General features: G+C 38.1%; 1 protein-coding gene across 1 annotated transcript in view; it reads left to right on the top strand.

The window, feature by feature from the left end:
* Positions 1-778: 778 nt before the first annotated feature.
* The window catches only part of PPP1R3A (protein phosphatase 1 regulatory subunit 3A), a 39,500-nt gene continuing 17,981 nt past the window's right edge, over positions 779-22,297 (top strand). The window contains 1 exon segment of the mRNA NM_001082303.1: positions 779-1,578. Coding sequence (NP_001075772.1) covers positions 791-1,578 — 788 coding nt within the window. The 5' untranslated portion in view covers positions 779-790.

Below are 22,297 nucleotides of genomic sequence, written 5' to 3'. Positions count from 1 at the left end.
CAAGTCAATAGCACATGACATGTGTGTATTTTTCCAGGAACTAATGTAAATAATAAATCTGATTAAATATTCATTTGAAGACTTGGCTTGAGTTATTTTGACTACCTGGGAAATCTACCTCATTCTAATCTTACGTGTCTACATTGTGCCTTCTCTTAACAGTTTATTCCAAATGATATGTTCTCCATCTAAATCATGTTATCTTCCCCATAATTTTTAGCACCTCTATCTAACATTTTGTGTAAACATTTTACATTAGAAGCCCCCCAAAATGGGAGCTATCATTATTGGTAGGCTCTGGATCTCTCCAGTTCTATGACTGTTCTCATCCTCTCCTGTTGTCATTGCTTGCTCCAGGATTGATTTAGCTCAAAGGGGATATTCAGTATTTTGATAAGAAGTCTAAGTTTTCTTGTAAAAACTGCTTCAGGATTTTTTTTTTCATTTTCCTATAAATTAATTAATGTTTTTAGTCTGAAGGTTTGTTTAAAATTTTTAACACAAAAAAGTTATTCGAAAGTATCTCTTTGGAACCCAGGTCATAAACAAATACAACTTGAAAAACTGAGAGTTAAATCTGAAACATACTGGCGAGAGTAGCATAGTTGCTATCATATTAAAGGCCTTTGGAGGCAAGCTAGCATAGTTTACACGCCAGTGGGCCTATTTATAGATCTGACTCCTTTTTGCAATGTCAACTGTAACACTAGACTTAGTTTAAGCCTCAGTATCTCAAATATCAGCCTCTACTAGTTGTACAGTTCTCCCTTATTTGATACCAGAGAGCCCAATGGAGCCTTCTGAAGTACCTGGTCAGAACAGCAAAGATAATTTTTTAGAAGTTCCTAATCTGTCTGATTCTCTTTGTGAAGATGAAGAAGTTAAAGCTATTTTCAAACCTGGCTTCTCCCCTCAACCGAGCAGACGAGGTTCTGAATCTTCTGAAGAGGTCTACGTGCACACCGCATCCTCAGGTGGCAGAAGAGTTTCGTTTGCTGACAACTTTGGATTCAATCTTGTGTCTGTGAAAGAGTTTGATACCTGGGAATTACCGAGTGTGTCCACCACCTTTGAATTAGGAAAGGATGCTTTCCAGACAGAAGAATATGTTTTATCTCCACTGTTTGACTTGCCTGCCTCAAAGGAAGATCTTATGCAACAACTACAAGTTCAGAAAGCAATGCTGGAGTCAACTGAATATGTTCCTGGTTCTACAAGTATGAAGGGTATTATTCGAGTTTTGAATATTTCTTTTGAGAAGTTAGTATATGTGAGAATGTCCTTAGATGACTGGCAAACCCATTATGACATTTTGGCAGAATATGTTCCTAATTCGTGTGATGGTGAAACCGATCAGTTTTCCTTCAAGATTTCATTGGTTCCTCCTTATCAAAAAGATGGCAGTAAAGTTGAGTTTTGTATACGTTACGAAACTTCTGTTGGTACATTTTGGTCAAATAATAATGGCACAAATTATACATTGGTTTGTCAAAAGAAGGAACCTGAGCCAGAGCCTGGAAAGCCATTGGAAGAAGCTCCTAGTAAACAAAAAAAAGGCTGCTTGAAGGTAAAATCAAGGTGAGGATATATGTTTCATTCTTTACAATTCATAATCTGAAAAGCTTTTCATAAGGCATCTGTATTTCACATCTTGTAAAAAATAGCCATTCTATTTAAAAATATACTGCATGCTATGTCAGAAACAATGGTGTCAGACTTTATCAAGGTCAATGCACTGCAAATTCTAACAGTGTGTTATCTCTTCTGCAAATGTGAGGAAAATATGAGTATAATGTAATAGATGGTGGGGAGCTACATGTATGTATTTCTTGCCTAATGAGTTATAAATTGCTTAGGTTCAAACAATAGATTCCTCACACATAAAATCTGTTTTGACATTTAAAGTATGTTTATTTCTAATATCTTTTGAATGTTCATGCTTCAAAATACTTTTCATTAGCATAAAACCTTATTTCAATATGTATCTAATGCTCAGAAATTTGTTGACTTTCTACAAAAGCTTCGAGGAACTTCTTAAAAACTCACTAAAATCTACCAGGAATGTTTGTAGTGGCACATATTAAGTTAAGTCATAAGAGATGTGGCCTTAAAGATAAACAGAGATACATAAATATGTGAGCAGTATATGAATTTCAAAAAAATTTGCAATTATAGCCAAATTCAGCATTATAGAACACAAGTTAGTATAATTTAGTAAATGCAAATGCAGCAAAATAAAACAAAGGCCCAAATAGACATATGTGTATTCACTACATAGATTAGAGATTTGGGATGTGACCCCCTCATTAGTAACCCTACTCTCCTGCTAATATGAAAAATAAAAATATTGGCATTCAGCTGTAGTTCAGAACTGGCTAATTTCCATGATACTAGGTTAGTAGATAAAACATTCAGAAACAGTCAGAGCCCTTCTGTTCCTCACCATGTCCCAAAGGGAAAGTCCACAGTGCTCCACCAGCCCGGGCGCAAATGTTTGATTGTCTTTTGAGTGGTCTCTCCTAGTCATTTCTAAACCCAGAGATATTAGTAACTACACCAGAACAGTATACAGTGATGAGAAGAGAACTGTATTAAGAATCAAGACACCTACATTCTAACTTTATGAACTATATTTAGTGAAAAAATTCAAGATATGACATTGGAACATTTTAACCTCTTTATGCTTTATGCTATATGTTTTAATGCATAAAATGAAAAATAATTGCTATTACATGTGCTATTTCAATACATTAATGAACTAAGTATAGCATAGGTGGAAGAAATTCAAACATATAAAACATTTGCATTTTTATTTTCCATTAAAGTTGTTTGAAAGATTAACTTAGTTGATTGTGTGAATTATGCCAAATTTCTTGGTCAAAATCAAAATGGTCTCAGATTTTAACTGGGGTTATTAAGAGAAATAATATAATCATCCTTATATATACCAAGGTAATAACTTAGATGTTTATGAAATCACAGAAACATATTAGCTACACAGACAAAATAAGTTCAACACTATTTGAAAAACTAATTTATAGTCATAATCACATACATATTAAAAATATCCCAATTGAGATCCTTGTCAGTGACTATCTACAAATATGCTGCAACTTGCTCTATAGGTTAGACCAAACAGAATTTAGAAAAAGCCATGCCTTGTTATTAAAGATCTCATAAAAGAAGCAATGGATTTTTCCGCAAGTTAAAGACACAGCTTTAAAATTACAAGCAATGCATGCTTAAGCATGCCTTAGATAAGAGGGTTCTTTGATAGACCAAACTTAACTTGATATCAAGAGCAAGGAATGGGTCACTGATGGGCCCAAACTTCTCCTCCGTCACAATATTATTGGAGCTTCTCCTGGCTGAAGAACTGTATGGCTATATATATCCACATACACATTTGTATTCAGAACTGTAATCATTGGATTCACAGCGGACACCATTCAAGTTTTAATATCGCTTTGGGGAAAAACCTGAGAAGAACTAAACCACAAAATGGTCTAAAGGCCTGTAAAGTTTCCTAATGAGTTATAAAAATGGAAAAAATTTCTCTCCTTCAAAACCACAAATATATTTTCTGCACTTCTATAACTTAAAAATGACCAACATAATTCAAACCACATTTTGAAAAAAGTGTGCACCTCTGGAGGAGGCTTTTTGTGCTGAGTTTCAGTCCAACATGAATTTTTACATCTGATTTATATACCACTCAAAATGGAGTGTATAAAGGAAATCCTGACAGATCCTTAGAACAGCATGTGCCATAATAGAATATTTATACAGCTTTTCCATGATATAATTTATATGCAATGGGGTTTCAAATATTCCTAAAACTCACACAAGAGAGCATTATCAAATTTCTAAATGAATATTGCAGTTGGATTTCATTGTGAAGAATTTGGTTAGGGAAAAATAGCACATCTTATTAATGTTATTTTACAAAACGTGTACTTGGCTAAAATAAAAATGAATACTTATTTGATCAAAAAATATAGCTTCCAAAAAATCCTCCTCTCTCCAAATAGTTATACAATCCAAAAGGTTTTTTTTTTTCTTTTTTGATCATTTTCACACTGCCTGTGTAGGCTAATTTGGAAGTGATTTCTTTTAGAAGATAAACACAGAAGAGAAATCTATGTGAATTTTTGCCTCATATGTGCAAGTAGATTAATAATAATATGCAGTATAAGTCGGAGGCAAAATGAGAATTAGGCTGTCCTAGTGCAGAAAGGGACCTATAACTTCAGTTCCTCTTACTACCAAATGTAATTTGCTATCAGAATCCCGAAAATGTTGTCTTCTGAAAGTGTCAGTAATCCCATGAATTGTGGGAACGCATTGAGTCAGGAAGGATTTCACCCACCCAAGCAGTATGTTTTCTCTATGGAGATTTTTCTTGGATCAGAGTTCGTACATCTTGTAATTGATGTGGGTTGTCCTTGACCATCCACTTTGGGCTGAAAGAAATATCTAGAGGAAGATGAAAGCAGAGTTTATAACTCATAGACATGTGACTAAGAGTGATCCAAAGGTATTTAATTGCACTACAAGTCCTACATCAGGGATACTTGTTAAGTTTCACGTATACAGCACCAGGGGCACCGGGGTATGTGTTAGCAAACAAACTAAGCAGAATTCTGATCTATGCCCCATGCATTTTATTTAAAAATCTATGACAGAATGACTTACAAACCACATTAAGTGTACATAGATACATAGCTAAAAAGAGAATGCACTGTAAACTCCAAGTTAAAATTATGGGCTTCAGATTTGAACACATTTGAGTTTGAGTCAAAGTTCCACCATATACTGGCTGTGTGAACTTTTGTAAGTTATACTTAGTTTCCTTATCTACTAGTTGGGGATATTAAAAGCACTATATCTTGGGGTTGTTTGAAATTTACGTGTGGTAGTAACTAGAGAAGTTGGCTATAGTGTCTGACACATCATATGTTATCCATTATAAAATGTTAACTTTTGTAAAAAGACAATGTTATCTCTAGCTTAAAGTATTTCTGAACAATTATAAGTGAGGCTAGAGCTCCCTCAATGTCTCTCTCCTCTTTCCTTTCAGGGCTCATAAATGTCAGTTTTGGAGTACCATTCCTTTTTCTCTTGCAGGATTTTAACCAGCAAGAAAAATTAATTAAACTGTAAATTTTCTTCAGATATATGTCACCTTATATCTGAAATCTTAAAGCTGGAATAGAACTTAGTGATTGTTAAAATTTCCACACATGATAGGTGAAATGGTGAAGGATAATTCTGGAAGGGACAAACAGATAGCATTAATTTTGGCATAGAACAGGCATACATATTAACTCCAATAAAACACATGCTCAGTAGCTTTGTGGCTACGGATGTGCTACTTCTCAAAGCCTCAAATTGTTCACTTGTAATATAGGGTCATGATGCCTGGTCTTGTGATGATTTAATTAAATTAATACAAGATGGTATCTTTAAATCTCCCACTAAAGCGTTGGACACATATAAAATAGTCATCAATGGCTAACTATCATAATTGGCATTTTCATGATCAAATCTCATTCAACTAACTTGTTTCTTAATTCTATAGACCTGTATTTCTTCAGACATCATAGGTTTCCTTGATCAGCTTCAAAGTTCATTTTACAAGCATTGAACAAGGACCCATGTGTCAGTCCTGTGTTTTTAGGTGGCAATGTGCCACTGAGAATCATGGAGACAGGGGTCCTGTGTAGACAAGAAGAGGAGGTCCCAAAGGAAAAGGCCTAACAGGGTGAAGAGCATTGTTGGAGAGAGAAGGCACCAAATCCAGGCTCAGAACCTCAGGGTATACAATGGAAGTGAAATCAGAACTACTTATATTTTAGTTTTTCCAGCTAAAATCTGTAACTGACCTTGCGTACTGGCTATAGAAGTGGCCTTCTCAGTGCCTTTGTGGTTTTTTTTTTTTTCCTTTCCCACTTTTACCTGCTAATGCTCTGCTCCTCACTATAGAGTACACAGATTGCCTTCACTTTGTCTTGCATTTTTATTAAGCAAAGTCAATTTATTATTTTAAGGAAAGAAACAGCACGGTATAGGTATTGGATGGTATTTATAATTTGGCCAGGTAAAGGCAACTGAAGTTCTGAATAACATTAATGCCAAAGGAGAAAACCAATTAGTCCTCAATTTTTGTACCTAAGGAATAGAAGCACATTCAGGAATGGGAGAGAGTGAAATCTTTTCTAAAGCATGATTTGAAGAATACGGACAATTTACCTTTCAGGATGGCAAAATCATTAAGCATTGGGAAAATGGGGCCTAAGATAAGATAGGCCCGAGTCGCATGTTCTCATCAGAGCCATTGGATTGTGAGACTTCTTTTGTTTAAATGTACAATATAATCTGGAGTTCTAGAAATAGCTCAAAGAGGTGTAAATAGCTCCATGTGGCCTTTGGGACCTAATTCATTCCAAAGCTACCTCATTGTGAGTGCACCCTAATTGTGGAAGCTGTGTCTGTTTAGGGGGAGAGACCTCTGGCAAGGCTCAATAGAAACATAAAACACAGATGCACTGGGTCCATCAAAGGGTGTTGGAAGCAGCCAGCTGGTTGACAATGGAGAGCCAACTAGCTTCAGGTTCCCTTGGAGATCTACCAGGGCATCGTGCTTCATGGTCTTGTGGAAATCCACACCTCCACAAGCCTAGATTTTCCCAAAGTGATTTTGAATCTTTTCTAAGAGAAGAGGCAGGAGAGGTTCTCACCATTCAGGATTTCTCTGCAGCCCAAGCTGAAAAGAACCACTGTGGAAACCATGTCTGGAACAGATCCGTTGGTAGGCTAACTTCCCCACCTGAAGCCCATCTGCAACCTGTAAAGCAGGGCAGGGCCAACGAACTCTGGGCCAAAAATGCTCCAGCCAAAAAACGAAGGCACCAGAGTGACATGGCTGACTTGGTTTTCACCTTCTCTGATTCTGCTGGCTGTGACTCTTGTCCCTGTTCCAAGTTTGCAGCCCAAACCACAACAGCAATAATGTAAGGGAAGTGATCTCAAGGGCAGACACTTGAGGTGGGCCTGATTGTCCAATGTCCTGTCAGACTTTAGTGGTCCTCTATACTCTAGCATTTCATTTTGTAACCTTGCTTGAAATCTCTATGTGTGTGTGTACACGTGTAAATATACATTATCTCCCTTCCCCTCCCCTTAAATGTAGATCCGTTGGTAGGCTAACTTCCCCACCTGAAGCCCTCCAGGAGAGCAGGGCCCATCTACATCTTGGACCCATTGAGGTCAGTTGCACAGAGAGGCTTTGGATTTGAATTGACAATGGAAATGGATGATTTTCAGAAGCAGAGAGCACAAGGCCAACTTGAGTGTGTATCTGTGTTAAGGGATCTATAAAGTATGAGGACTTTGAAGATCTGGAGTATATATGTATGGGGGTGAGAATAGATCTCTAAAACAGCACATGAGAATGGAAATGGCAAGAGCTTTAAAGCAATGAAACTCCAAGCTTTAATTCTAATTATTAAGTTTTGGGAAGTTGAATAAATCATATTTTGCACCCAATTTAATCAGGAGTAAAATAAGAACAATAATTTTTACTTGGGAGTCCCGCTATAATAAATACGTTAGCTAACATATATAATCATGTAACCTAGTTGCTGGCATTTTTAGATATTCAAAATGTTAGTGTTGATGGCACTGGTGAGAAAGTCCACATTTTACCATATTGGATGATTTAGCTTTTTGCCCAGGGTTGATGCAGGAATGCTTGCTCCCTTCACTATCTTTCCTGTTGCCAGGACCCAAACTAATAAGAACAGTGTCAAAATTAGCTGTGTAATGCGTTCAATAAACTTTTGGGTATCAACCTGGGAGAATAACAATTACACTTCTATAGGAAAAATGATTTTCAAGTACTGGTAACTATGAAAAACTTTGGTACATCACTGTTTTATAAATATGGTATGAAGTATTTTTAAAAATAAATCATAACATATTTTTCTTAATAGAATTATTCTTATGACAATTCTTTCGAACTAAATAACTGAATTGGCTGTATACAATTGACTGTATCATACTCTTTTATTTTTACAATGATTTATTTATGTAATGATTTTCTTCTAAAATATATGCTATGTACAATTGTGTTTCAGTCATTCTTCTGTGTTTTTTTTTAAGATTTTAAGGGTTTTTTTTAAAGATTTATTTATTTATTTGAAAGTCAGAGTTACACAGAGAGAGAAGAAGATGCAGAGGGGTGGGGAGTCTTCCATTCACTGGTTCACTTCCAAATTGGCCACAACAGCTGGATCTGCACCCATCCGAAGTCAGGAGCCATGAGTGTCTTCTGAGTCTCCTATGCAGATGCAGGGACCCAAGGGCTTGGGCCATCTTCAACTGCTTTCCCAGGCCATAGCAGAGAGCTGGATTGGAAGTGGAGCAGCTGGGACCCTCACTGGCACCCTTATGGAGTGCCGGCACTGCAGGCAGTGGTTTTACCTGCTATGCCACAGCCCTCGCCCCAAGATTTTAAGATTTATTTTTATTTTATTTGAAAGGCAGAGTTACAGAGGGAGGGGGCTAGAGAGAGAGAGAGAGAGAGAGAAGCAGAGGGAGAGGTCGTCCATTTGTTGGTTCACTCCCCAAATGGCTGTAATGCCAGGGCTGGGCCAGGCTAAAGCTAGGAGACAAGAGCTTTTTCCAGGTCTCCCATATGGGTAAGTGGCCCAAGCACTTGGGCCCTCCTCTGCTGCTTTTCTGGGTGCATTAGTAGGTAGCTGGATCAAAAGTAGACCAGCCAGGACTCAAACCAGGGTCCATATGGAATGACAGAAGGCAGCTTAACCCATTATGCCTCAACCCTGGTCCCCATTCCTCTGCTTTAAAGCATTCTGTGCTTTGCACCACCACATGATAAAGGAAAATTGACTCTTCAATCCTATCAAAAAAAAAAAAAAAAGACTGCTGTAGGATTCTTGACAACATTTTAAATGCTGAATAATTGAGAATAATAGAGTATTTTCAAGATACTTAATTTTTTAATGAAATTTCTTCAAAGAATGTAATTCTACAAGCTAATTTACAAGATGTCAAAAAGAGATTTTTGAATAAATTTGTTAAAATCAAGAGATTAGCTAAAACTTAAATGTGCTTAAATATAGCCTTTTGTAGAAAAGGCTAATATTATATCTACTAGCAGAAATCATATGAATATATAATTAATTTCTTGACTGTGTGTGTGTACAATTTTAAGAGCTATTTCATCTAGTCCATGAATATAGGTAGAGGACTGGTACATTCAATTCAGTTGATAACTTATTTGGAAATTAAACACGGATACCTATCTAATACCTCCAACTACACTCCATTCTTTTTTTTTTTTTAATCTTTTTTTTTTTTTTTTTTTTTTTGACAGGCAGAGTGGACAGTGAGAGAAAGAGACAGAGAGAAAGGGCTTCCTTTTGCCATTGGTTCACCCTCCAATGGCCGCTGCGCCTATCTGAATGCAGGAGCCAGGTGCTTCTCCTGGTCTCCCATGGGGTGCAGGGCCCAAGCACTTGGGCCATCCTCCACTGCACTCCCTGGCCACAGCAGAGAGCTGGCCTGGAAGAGGGGCAACCGGAACAGAATCCAGTTCCCCGACCGGGACTAGAACCTGGTGTGCCGGCGCCGCAAGGCGGAGGATTAGCCTACTGAGCCGCGGCGCCGGCCTATACTCCATTCTTGATGCACTGCTTTTTCTATCGAAAAAATACATGCATGTATATGTGTGTGCTTTCTGTTTAACCTGAATCTCTTTGGTGTCTGTTGAGTGTATGCATGTGTATCTAATACATATATTTAAGACATTCTTCAGATAGTTCATATTTTGGCTTGCCGTTTATATTATCTGTGTTAGTAATGTTTCATTTAATGATAACTGGCAAAACAAGTCAAGATTTTAGACAATGGCAGTTATTGTAGTTTCAGGGTACTTGTTAAGAAATCTTATAATAATAAAATCTATTTATTCCAACAGTTTTCCTATTTCTATTACTGATATTGCCGAGTTTGCTTTTGACCTATCGTTCCTGTTAGGGTTCCTTTAAATTACCAGCGTTCCTCGTACTGTTTTCCTATGGAGTAGCTACTCATAGTGTATGAAACACGACAGTTTTCTTTAAATGAAAGAGTTTCTGGATGCAATTATTACATATAAGGCAATTTATATCAAGGCAAAGAAATTGACATTTAGCAAAAGACTTTCTGCTCACCAGATATTTTTGTATTTGGCAGGTAGAAGACTTTTGTCATACTGCCCTCCACCTCAGTTTAGTCAGAGTTAAGAACGATGTCCCTTCTAGGCAGTTCTCAGCCGCTCTGTTTTTTTTTTTTTTTTTTTTGGTGGGGGGGAGTCATCACATTATATTCTATCATCTTTAATTTATATATTTTAATATATGGTTTTATTTATTTGGAAAAACTCCAAAATTATTTTACTGCAGAGCACTTCAGTCAACAACTTAGGCTATTTTTCAAGGAAGATTATTTACTTTGTTTACAGCATTTAAAAATATTGTCATAAGACTAATAATAACGTAGGCTAGGGGATGGAAATGAATATTTGGACTAAATCGGTTAAATTCCAAAAAAAAAAAACAAACATGTTCCTTTAATCCTGCAAGGTAGCTAATATAGATGAAGAAACTGAAACTTCTACTGGTTAAGTCACCCTTGACAAAACTGGGACTGAAGCCTATTCTGATTTCAAAACCCCCTTTTCCTTCACTACTAATGTTGCCTCAATGACCACACGTGACCAGGTAAAAATATTAAATTTCAATGTTGTAGTAGACCATCAACAGATTGAAATGTAAACATTTAGGATGCCCCTCAGAGATTATGAATACAATGCTTTGAGAGCACTTGGGCTTTTCTGGCTTCTGCAGCTATTAAAGAGCAGTATCGATGCGTCAATAACTTACGGGGTTTAACAATCCTATGTTAAGAGATTGCAATTTGGATGTAAACATGGACATATATATATGCATATATATTTTAAATATATTGGCTTAATATAGTATATATTTTAGTACAACTATACATATTTTAAAATATATTTGAAATTATTTTTTACATTTCACAAGGGCCTTATATTTCTTTTTGGCATAGAGTAACGTATTTTTTGATGAACTTTTTTCTTACTTTTTTATGTTAATATGATCTTTCTTTTTTTTTGACAGGCAGAGTTAGATAGTGAGAGAGAGAGAGACAGAGAGAAAGGTCTTCCTTCCGTTGGTTCACCCCCGAAATGGCCGCTACGGCCAGCGTGCTGCATCCAGCACACTGCGCCAATCCAGAGCCGTGAGCCAGGTGCTTCCTCCTGGTCTCCCATGGGGTGCAGGGCCCAAGCACTTGGGCCATCCTCCACTGCCTTCCCGGGCCAAATTAATATGATCTTAATACAAAGAAAAGATTCAGTGTAGATCACAAATTAAGAATATGATATTCCCTCCCTCTTCCTGTCTTCCTTGCTACCTTCCTCCCTTCCTTCCCATCTTTAATTTTTGAGATAACATATTTTTAACTTACATTACAAAGGCTTAATGCTCTATTAAATAAAGAATCCAACAAAGAAAAAGAGCCTAGTTCAATAGAAATATAGGCAAAGGCTATAAATAATAATCAACTGAAAAGATAAACATTTCACTCTTACATAGTAACTTTTAAAGCAATTGCACATCATTAAATCAATAGTAATATGACATTCTTAACCGTTGGTTTGACAAACACATACAGAAAAGTTTGAAAAAACTACTTTTGCAGCAATACTGATACACACAGACATGTCATTTTTGTTGCTTTATTTGTTTATTTATTTTTCAGTGTTAGCCGCTCTATAAAAGGGAGTATATGGAGTATTTGTTGTTCTGTGTCTGGATTATTTCTCTCAACATTATGTCCTATAGTTGCATCCATTTTGCTGTATATAGTGGAATTCTATTCTTTTTTATAGCTGAATAATATTCTAATGTGTATATATACTACATTTTCTTTATCCATTCATCTGATGATGGACATGTTGGTTGATTCCATATTCTGTTGTATGGTTGATTCTATACCAGTGACCTCAAGGTTGAGGTATAGATTTTGGTTAACATGAAAAACATTGATAATAAATATTTATGTTCTTCAGCTTCTGCACTGATAGGAAATGAAAAAGAAAAAAAATCAATGATCAGAAAAATGAATAAAGAATGTTTTTTATTTGACAAATGTTTTGAATATGTGTTATATGACAGGTACCATTCTAAGTTGTGAGTACATTGATGAAAAAAATGACAATCCTTGTCTTCATGTGGCTTACAGTCTAATGGAAGGAAAACTAATAATAAATAATATAAAATGAGAATAAGAAAACTTGTATTAAGAGATCATACATGCAAGTGAGAAAATAAAATTCAGAGAAATGTTAAGTCAGGCTTATTTTGAAGGTAGAGAGAAGATTTTCTCATGAGCTGAATATGGGTTCTGAGAGAATGACACTAGCCAAGAATGATGTGAATATTGTTACTGAGCTCCAAGAAGAATGGGTTTTTCATAAAATGATGCGAAGATGGCTGAAGATACAGGTGTGCAGGGGGAATTCATAAGCTCAGTCTTAAATCTATTCCACTTGAAATGTCTTTTAGAAATCCAACTGAACAGTTGGAGAGGTAGTTAGACATACAAGCCTGGAGTTTGGGAAAGACAAAAGTTTAAGAGCCATTAGCCAGTGGGAGAGGGCATTGGGATGCAGTGGGTTGAGCTGGCATGTGGAATGCCTGTATCCCATTTCAGAGTGCCCGGTTGTATCCTGGCTGTTCTGCTTCCAATCTGGCTTCCTGTTAATGCCCCACTCACATGGGAGAACCAGATGGAGTTTTGGGCTGCTGACTTCATCCTGGTTCAATCTCTGCTGTGATGGCCATTTGGGAGATGAACCACCAGATAGAAGTCCTCTTTGTGTCTTTCTCCCTCTCTCAGTCTCTTTTCCCTCTCCCTCTGTCATTCATTTCAAGTAAATAGGCAGGTTGTTGTTTTAAAAGCATCATTAACCAGAAAATAAATATAAAAATGTAAAGTCTACATGTGGGGATCACCAAGAGCATAATATTCATTAAGAAGCAAGAAAATCAAGGGCTGATCTCTGGGGGGGGGGGGGTCTCAGCATTAACAAATACGGGAAAGATAAGGAAGCAGATCTGGTGATTAAAATTAGGAGCCAAGTTAAACAACAGCTTGCTATTATACAAGTTATCATCAAAACTGCATCTACATGGACTAGTGTAGTGGTACACTGGGTTAGGGCACTGACTGCAGCACCAGCATCCACTATTAGAACACAATTTCAGTCCTGGCCATTTGGCCATTTGGGGAGTGAAGCAACAGATGGAAGATCTCAGTCTCTGTCTCTCTTTGTCACTCTGCCTTTCAAATAAAATAAAGTAAATCTTAAAAAAACATCTTGAATCTACAGAACTAATTCAATTGCCAAAAACCTAAAAATCTCTCTCTTAGCAATAGTCTTAATTTTTTTTTTTTTTTTCAAAATGACTCCCTGCTTATGTTCTTCTCAACAACCCTCTGATGTGGGTCAGGCTGGCTGGTTTGGTTATCTCCACCATGACAACTGCAAAATAATTAAACAGGCTTACACGATTTTCCAAGGTCACAGAATAAGTATGTGAGTTTTATTTATTTTATTAAGGCAGAGAGATAGAGTGATTTGGAGAGAGGTCTTTCATCCGCTGGTGTGCTCCCTCCCCAAGTATCTGCAGCAGCTGGGACTAGGCCAGGCTGAAGGCAGGAGCCCAGAGAGCAGTCCAGGTTTCCCAGGTGGATGGCATCAACCAAAGTACTTGAGCCATCATCTGTTGCCTCCCAGGGTGTGTGTTAGCAGGAACTTGGATTAGAAGCAGAGGAGCCGGCCAGCACTGCGGCTCAATAGGCTAATCCTCTGGCTGCGGCGCCAGCACATCAGGTTCTAGTCCCGGTCGGGGTGTCAGATTCTGTCCTGGTTGCTCCTCTTCCAGTCCAGCTCTCTGCTGTGGCCCGGGAGGGCAGTGGAGGATGGCCCAAGTGCTTGGGCCCTGCACCCGCATGGGAGACCAGGAGGAAGCACCTGGCTCCTGGCTTCGGATCAGCGCGGTGCACTGGACGCAGCGGCCATTGGGGAGTGAACTAACATAACAGAAGGAAGCCCTTTCTCTCTCTCTCTCTTTCTCACTGTTCACTCTGCCTGAAAAAAAAAAAAAAAAAAGGGAAGAAGCAGAGGAGCTAAGACTCTAACCAGGCACTCTGAGATGCGATACAAACATCCTAAGTGGTGACAATCATTGTGCCAAATGGCTGCCTCAGGATGTGGGTTCTGAGGGGACTAGAAAATAGTGTTTTTGACATCACAGACACAGAATGTGACCTTTCCTCTACTGTCTGCTGTACAACCTCATCCACCCACAGCTAACACTTGCTCAGTTTGTTTTCTTGGGAAGTTAGTTCTCTCACAAAGCTCTGCGGCAGGGAAGGTTAGTTTTGCTTTTTAAATTATTTTCTAAAGAATGCTTAAAAATGAAAAAAGGCAAAACTCATGTTTTATTTCATAAATGTCTTTGCAATGTTTCCACTTACCCTATCAGATTGAATTTACTTGAGGATAAATTGTAGAAAAAAAACTTGCATTTTTCTCCTGTTAGTATAAATACATGTATATCTGGTGTGACCATTTTTTTTTTTTCAAAAAAAGAAGAAATTATGTGGTGCGTGTGTATTTAGCTACAACTAGTTTTATTTACTCACCAATATATCATGATCACTGTCCTGGACCATTTTGTAGAGTTGGAGGATCTATTTTAGAATAGGGGTGGTATCCGTGTTTAGAAACAGAATGTTCAAGTGATGGGCCACCCTTATGTTTTTATTGGCATCTATTTTCAGATTTTGCCTCTCCTGTATGCTCTGGGGCTGATTTCTCACAGGGCCAAGTCCTACCCACATGATCTTAGAGAGTTCTGGAGAATGCAGGAATGGCACCAATGAACACATGCAATCAGCAATTTGTCTTTGACACTAAATCTCTCCCTTCTCTCTGGCTGCTTTCACGATTCAGATCCCCAGTCCTTTCTTGTAGAGTCATCTTTTCCACTGGAGGACCCAGTTGCTAATTCTGTTGGAGTTGCTGCATTTAATGTAATCAAAGAAGCTGTTCCACACTTGAGTTATCTTTAAAAAACTTTAAATTACTGCCACAACCATTGCTTTGTTTTTAAATATCTTAATTATCTTAGACATAGACTACTAGTAATGTATGTTTTGGATAAGTTTATGTAAATGGGTACTTAAGAGAAGAAAATATTTTCCATAAAATTAGCCCTGTATACATTATATACATACAAACAAAGCAAACCACTGAAAAGTGATGATGCCAAGTGTAATCTTGTTTGTGCCTTCACTTATAGCCCCATCAGGAAAAAGGAAAAGAGAAGAGTGTATGTGATTGTGGTATTTTTATGTGAAATATGCTTATACACATAATAAACTTCAAATACATTAAACTATCAGCATTGTCTATGAACTAGCATTTAAATCATTATGTTGCATGTTCTGCCTTTTTCAATAACTGTCCCATCACCTCTATTATTTTCAACTCAATAATCTAATTATTTCTTTTATGGGAGTTAGCTTACTCGTGGCCTTGGCAATACACTTTATGGTGCTTACATTTCAGTAATTGTTTGGGCAATTAGCCATATAGTATAGTCACTGGAAAACATTTTGCTTGTCCAGGTCTAAATCTTCAGAACTATGACCAATTTTATAACAAGCAATGGTTGTTAACCTAGAAATAATGAATATCTCTTATTCAAAACAACACCTGAGTTTTCTCACATTTAGAAAAGTAAATTTAAAGTTAATTCTTATAATGAATAAAATTGCTTTATAGACTTAACAATAGCAGATATAAAATTTACATTAGTGCTGATCAGTTTTATAATGTATACCCCCTCTTTCTCCTTCTGTGAAAAATCCTAAAAGCAGAATATTTTCACTAGAGTACTCAATTTCTTTTTTATTTATTTATTTATTTATTTTTTGACAGGCAGAGTGGACAGTGAGAGAGAGAGACAGAGAGAAAGGTCTTCCTTTGCCGTTGGTTCACCCTCCAATGGCCGCCGCGGCCGGCGCGCTGTGGCCGGCGCACCGCGCTGATCCGATCGCAGGAGCCAGGAGCCAGGTGCTTTTCCTGGTCTCCCATGGGGTGCAGGGCCCAAGCACCTGGGCCATCCTCCACTGCACTCCCTGGCCACAGCAGAGGGCTGGCCTGGAAGAGGGGCAACTGGGACAGAATCCGGCGCCCCAACCGGGACTAGAACCCGGTGTGCCGGCGCCGCTAGGCGGAGTACTCAATTTCACGTTACTCACAACTTCCAGAATATTTTGATTGAAGCACTCTTACTTCATACAGTCAAAGCCAGTGCTTCTCAAACTTAGCAGTCCATAGGAAAGGGGAAAACAAGAAGCCTGTTCCTAGGCCCCACTTACAAAGCTTCTAATTTGATAGGTCTGGGGCAAGTCCCAGGTACAGGTGTTTTTTAAAAAGCTCTCAAGGGCTTTTGGGGTGAGAATAGTGGTGTAAAGAAAGGTCAGAGTCACAGTTGTTCTGGGTCGCATCTTAAAGAATAGTAGTGAGTTGCAGATTCCACCATCAGAATAATGTTACGTAGGACACCGAGATATCACAGATAAGCTTGCAAAGTATTAAACATTTCACTCCTATGATCACATGGAGAAAGGCATATTATACAGCAAGGCAAAGTTAATTTATACTTAGAATCAAGTAAAATTTTAGAAATATTCTTTTTTCCTTTTCAAAACAGTAGTGGAAGTGGAAGGACACATTGTAATCAGTGATACATTATTACATTAGGGTGCAGTGTCTAGCATGAGCCTAACTCAACTTGAATGTGTACAGACTGTGGACTGTAGACTACAGGGATGGGGAGTATGGAAGCTGGAGCTTCATAGAGTCAGAATAAATAAATATTAATGAATTAATAAAAATGAATTTAAAGTATTAAAATTTTAATAAAACAAAACATTTATATTCATAAAATTGACAGTAAAATTAACAAAATTTAAATGTTAATAAAATTAATAATAAATTAAAAATTAATAAATGCTGAATAATGCTGGTTAGGCTATTTGTGTTGTTACTGGCAGTTACTGGAGTCAGAATTCTATCTCTCCATGAGACCTGGAAACAGATACACTGCCTGTCCTGATTAAGTTTTAAAGAAATAGCTTCCAGATGCCTGAGAAAAACATTCCTGAAAGTGTCCTTCAACAAGTTCATGGAAAATGGATTTAAAAGATGAGTTTATTCTGGTGTACAAAAACTTCTGAAATCTGTGCAGGGGCCGACGCCGTGGCTCACTTGGTTAATCCTCTGCCTGTGGCACCGGCATCCCATATGCACACCGGGTTCTAGTCCCGGTTGATCCGCTTCCAGCCCAGCTCTCTGCTGTGGCCCAGGAGGGCAGTGGAGGATGGCCCAAGTGCTTGGGTCCCTGCACCCGCATGGGAGTCCAGGAGGAGGAACCTGGCTCCTGGCTTCGGATCGGGCCATGGCAGCCATTTGAGGGGTGAACCAGCAGGGGAGGACCTTTCCATTGGTCTCTCTCTCTCACTGTCCAACTCTAGCTGTCAAATAAATAATTAAAAAAAAAAATCCCTGCAAAGCTTTTTCACAGTAAGCATTCTCTATGAATATTTTGAGGATCTTTCATATCCATAGGTTTCAAAATTTTTGCACCAAAATAAACTTACTTTTTTTTTTTAAAAAAAGTTTACTTATTTACTTATTTGAAAGAATTACAGAGAGAAAGGGAGAGACAGAAAGAGAGAGAGAGAGAGAGAGAGAGAGAGAGATCTTCCATCTGCTGGTTTACTCCCCAGATGGCTACAACAGCCAGGGCTGGGCCATGCAGAAGCCAGGAGACAGGAGCTTCTTCTGCCTCTCCCGCATTGAGTGCAGGAGCTCAAGACTTGGATCATTTTCCACTGCTTTCCCAGGCACATCAGCAGGGAGCTGCATGGAAAATGAATCAACTGGGACAAGAAACAGTGCACATATGGGATGCTGATGCTGTAGACAGTAGCTTAACCTGCTGTGCCACAAAGCTGGCCCCAAAATAAACTTTGAATTAAATTTTCCACAACCTTTTTGAAAGCCTTTTGTGTTTACACATCAAAGGGACAGATAAAGGATTCAGAAATCCCCCTTTATATAAATGCCATAAGAAATGGATGTCATGATACTTACAGTTGTGACTTTAAAGTGTTTATTTATGTTTATCCTTCATTAGAAGGTAAGGTTTATGAGGGTAGAATTTGTTTAACCTTAGTTTGTGCTAGGGTTTTTAACTTCTAACCTAGTTCTTGGCACACATTGAATATTTATTGAATGAATACATGTTGAATTTTATCCAACAATATTCTGAATTAGCATCATGTCCAATAGGAGAACTGAGTCCTTTTAAATCAACTAATAGAAATGTTCTTCAGAATGCTCCATATCAAACCCTGCATTGTCCTGTTACAATCGTAGGAGAGACCCTCATCTTCATCAAAATCACTACATCACAGCAGGATTTTGCTCTTGTATCTGACTCCTTCAACCATATCAGTATGTAGCCCAGCTTCCTCAACGAGTGGATTTGTATCCGGTTCCCAACTTGTCCTCTGCTAAGCACCATATTGCTGTTGTACTAATATCCAACTATCGTCTGTTTTAGTGAGCCCTTCTCGTTTCATCGTAGGATTCTGGAAATGAACTTTGCCCCATTTAATTAAGGAGCCATAAGTCTTCAGGTGGGAGAATCATCTTTGTATACATGAGCTCCCCTCAACCTTGTCCCTCCCCCCCCTAGAAGTAGGCTCCAGAAATGAGTGGTTGTCCGCACGGTGGCTGTTTAGTCGGGTTGGACTCTTTCCTTGATTCTGTCTGCTCTCTTGCATAATCTCTCAATCTGCTTACATTTTATGTTCTCTAGTCTAGAACCCAGGTAGGGCCAATAAATGTTGGATATTTTCTGGCATTTACTATTGAAATTAGCATTAGCCAAAAGACTAAGTATAACCAAGTACTTGTGATAATTATTTAAATAAATTATTTCCTATTTAAATATTTTAATCACATAATATCCATGTGTGATCTCTTCAAGGAAGTGAGGAGCTTAGTATGTAACTTAAATTATATTGATGACTTGGTGAGAGACATGAATATTTTATGATAAACAAATACAGATGTCTGCAGAACTACACAGGGTTTATGGTTGGGTGCATGGAGTTTTTAACTTGGGTCTATTTTCCCTCAAAGTTGGTAAGTAAATGGTAGTGAAACATTATATGGTATTTTGGAATAGATTGGAGCAATATAGTGGCTAAAAAATGAATATCAGAAGTATGTAGGGGCCTATGCTTGGCATGGAAGATTAAGCCTTTGCCTACAGTGCTGGCATCCCATGTGGTTCATGTTCTGGTTTTTCCTCTTCTGATCCAGCTCTCTGCTAATGCACCTGGGAAAGCCCTGACAGATGGTCAAAGAGCTTGGGCCCCTACCCCTGTGTGGAAGCCCCAGAAGAAGCTCCCAGCTCCTGGCTTCATATAAGCTCAGCTTTGGCCATTGTAGCCATTTGGGGAGTGAACTAGCAGGTCGAAGAGCTCTCTCTCTCTCTCTCTCTCTTTCTCTCTCTCTTTCAAATAAATAAAATAAATCTTTAAAAAAAAAGTACTTCTTTCACTTTGCCCAAAACTAGTTTGACATTGAAGAAATATACACAGATTTTTGTACTGAATTTTAAATGATTTCATCAAAATGGTTAAAGAATTTAAACCTGTCTTTTTTAAAATTTGTTTATTTATTTGACAAATAGAGTTAGACAGTGAGAGAGAGAGAGAGACAGAGAGAAAGGTCTTCCTTCCATTGGTTCACCCTCCAAATTGCCGCTACGGCCAGCACTGTGCCGATCCGAAGTCAGGAGCCAGGAGAATCTTCCTGGTCTCCCACTTGGGTGTAGGTGCCCAAGCACTTGGGCCATCCTCCACTGCCCTCCCCGGCTACAGTAGACAGCTGGACTGGAAGAGGAGCAACCAAGACTAGAACCCGGTGCCCATATGGGATGCCGGCGCCACAGGCAGTGATTAGCCAAGTGAGCCACCACACCGGCCCCTTAAACCTGTCTTAAGTCAAAAAATGTGGACTGAAGAGGAGGAGACCTTTGAATGTGAAATGGTAGATTTTACATGAGCATAGGATCTTTTGTAAAGAAATCTGAGACGTAGGAAGGAAGGAAGAAAATAGTTCACAAAAGGTGTGGGTGAGGGGTTGGCAAAGAAAACGTGTAACCCAAAATATGGACACTTGAGAGGTATGCCTCTGTGCTTTGCTTTAATAATTTGCATATTAAGAAGCCACAATTCTTCCAGTTAATGAATCCCTAACTTGTCTCTGACACAATAGACTGATATGTCCCTGGAGGAGTCATTATGGCCCATCATGTCAATGATCCACATATTAATGACTCTCTTACATGCTTATCAACAGGTAGCCTAATAGGCTTGCATTGAGTTCTTTTTCATTTGCTTTTTAAATGTATCCTCTCCTCCCTTCCTATTGTAAAACTATTGTGAAGAATTGACAAAAAGGTGCATTAAGATGATTTTAATGTGTGACGTAAGTTCATAAAGGCATTAAGTTTAGAAATAATGCTTTAAGATGTATTGAAGTCTTCTGAGGAAACTTTCCAAGTGTAGTAAGATCCACTCCCAGTTTGGTAATAGGATTCTTGCCTGGATTTTAATGCAAGCTATTCAGCTCATTTTGTCATATTTCTATTTTCCCTGACATATTAATTTATTGTATGATTAACATAAGTAAAAGAACTAGTTGGAAAATATGCTTGTGAAACAGACTTTTTTGAAAATGGAATGGGTTGGGGCCAGTGCTATGGTGCAGCAGGTTAGGAGATGTTTTGGTGCTCTCGTCCCTTGAGTCTTGGCTGCTTCATTTCTGATCCAGCTCTCTGCTAATGCACCTGGGAGAGCAGGGAAAGATGCCCCCAGTACTGGGGCCCTGATTTCCCACCCCAGGGGAGACCCTGCTGGAGTTCCAGGCTCCTGGGTTCAGTCCAGCCCTGCCTGGATCCAGGCAGCCCTTTGGGGAGTATGCCATCAAATGGAAGATCTCTCCCTCTCCACCTCCTCCTTCCCACTTTCTGCCTTTTGCTCTTTCTCTGTCACTCTGTCTTTCAAATGACTAAATATATCTTGAAAAAGAAAATGGGATGAATTCCAACAAGCTTCATATCAGAGGCTACTAAACATTTATTAAAACTTAAAAAGCAGTAACTGAGTAACATAGTATAAAAATTAAAAATATAGGGGACATGCTGGACATATATTTGATAGCATAACAATCCAGAAATTTGTCTGTCAAGTACCTGTTAATTTTTTTAATTAAAAACAATTTAAGGCAGTAACAGAAAGGCACTGAGTATCTTAATATTTCTATGTTTGTTTCTCATATTTTAGCTTTTGTTACTCCCAATTATGTTTAAGGTAAACTAGTGATTTTTACACACATAAAGCCTATGATAAATCATGAGAAATACTGAAGAATTGCACTTCCTCTACTTTTTTTGAATTAAACACCACTTTACCTAATTTACTCTTCGGACAAAGGGAGGAATATTGATTTATGTTTGAAATTCATTGTCAAAAACCAGGAATGGCACAGAAGTTGGATGGAAAAGTTGGCAAAGTTTGGTACCTTGCTCCCCACAAAAAATAACAAAATGAACAACCAAGTGAGAACATCCTCTTCTTGAGGAGCAGTGGTGAGCACAAAGCTCAGGCTACAGTGAAGCTCTGACCCCACCTCTGCCAGTCCCAGTTTGGCAGATCTTTTTCCTGAAAGACGTCACTGCTGAAAGACTTGACATCCAAGTCTGAAAGTCTCATACCTCTCTCTATTCACCCTTACTCCGAATCCTCCCAAACATACCAATTTACATTTTAAATTACCTTTTCCTAAAAATGTTTTAAGCCAATATGTAACAAATGCTGTGGAGTTTGGGTGCCAGAACTCAGTATTTTATAGAGCAAATTGGCGTAGGTGATGGTTTCTGTGGGTTCCACAGAGAAATTATGTATTAATACGTTTTCTTTTTAACTGTAATTAACTGGCTTTTTGGTTATGACTCTAACAATGACTTTCTACACAGCCACAAACAAA

This window comes from Oryctolagus cuniculus, chromosome 3 (assembly GCF_051225735.1).
Source record: "Oryctolagus cuniculus isolate XC-2025 breed Fujian yellow rabbit chromosome 3, ASM5122573v1, whole genome shotgun sequence".
NCBI lineage: Eukaryota > Metazoa > Chordata > Mammalia > Lagomorpha > Leporidae > Oryctolagus > Oryctolagus cuniculus.
The sequence above is the reverse complement of the archived record's forward strand: the minus strand, read 5'-3'. Positions and strand labels throughout refer to the sequence as shown.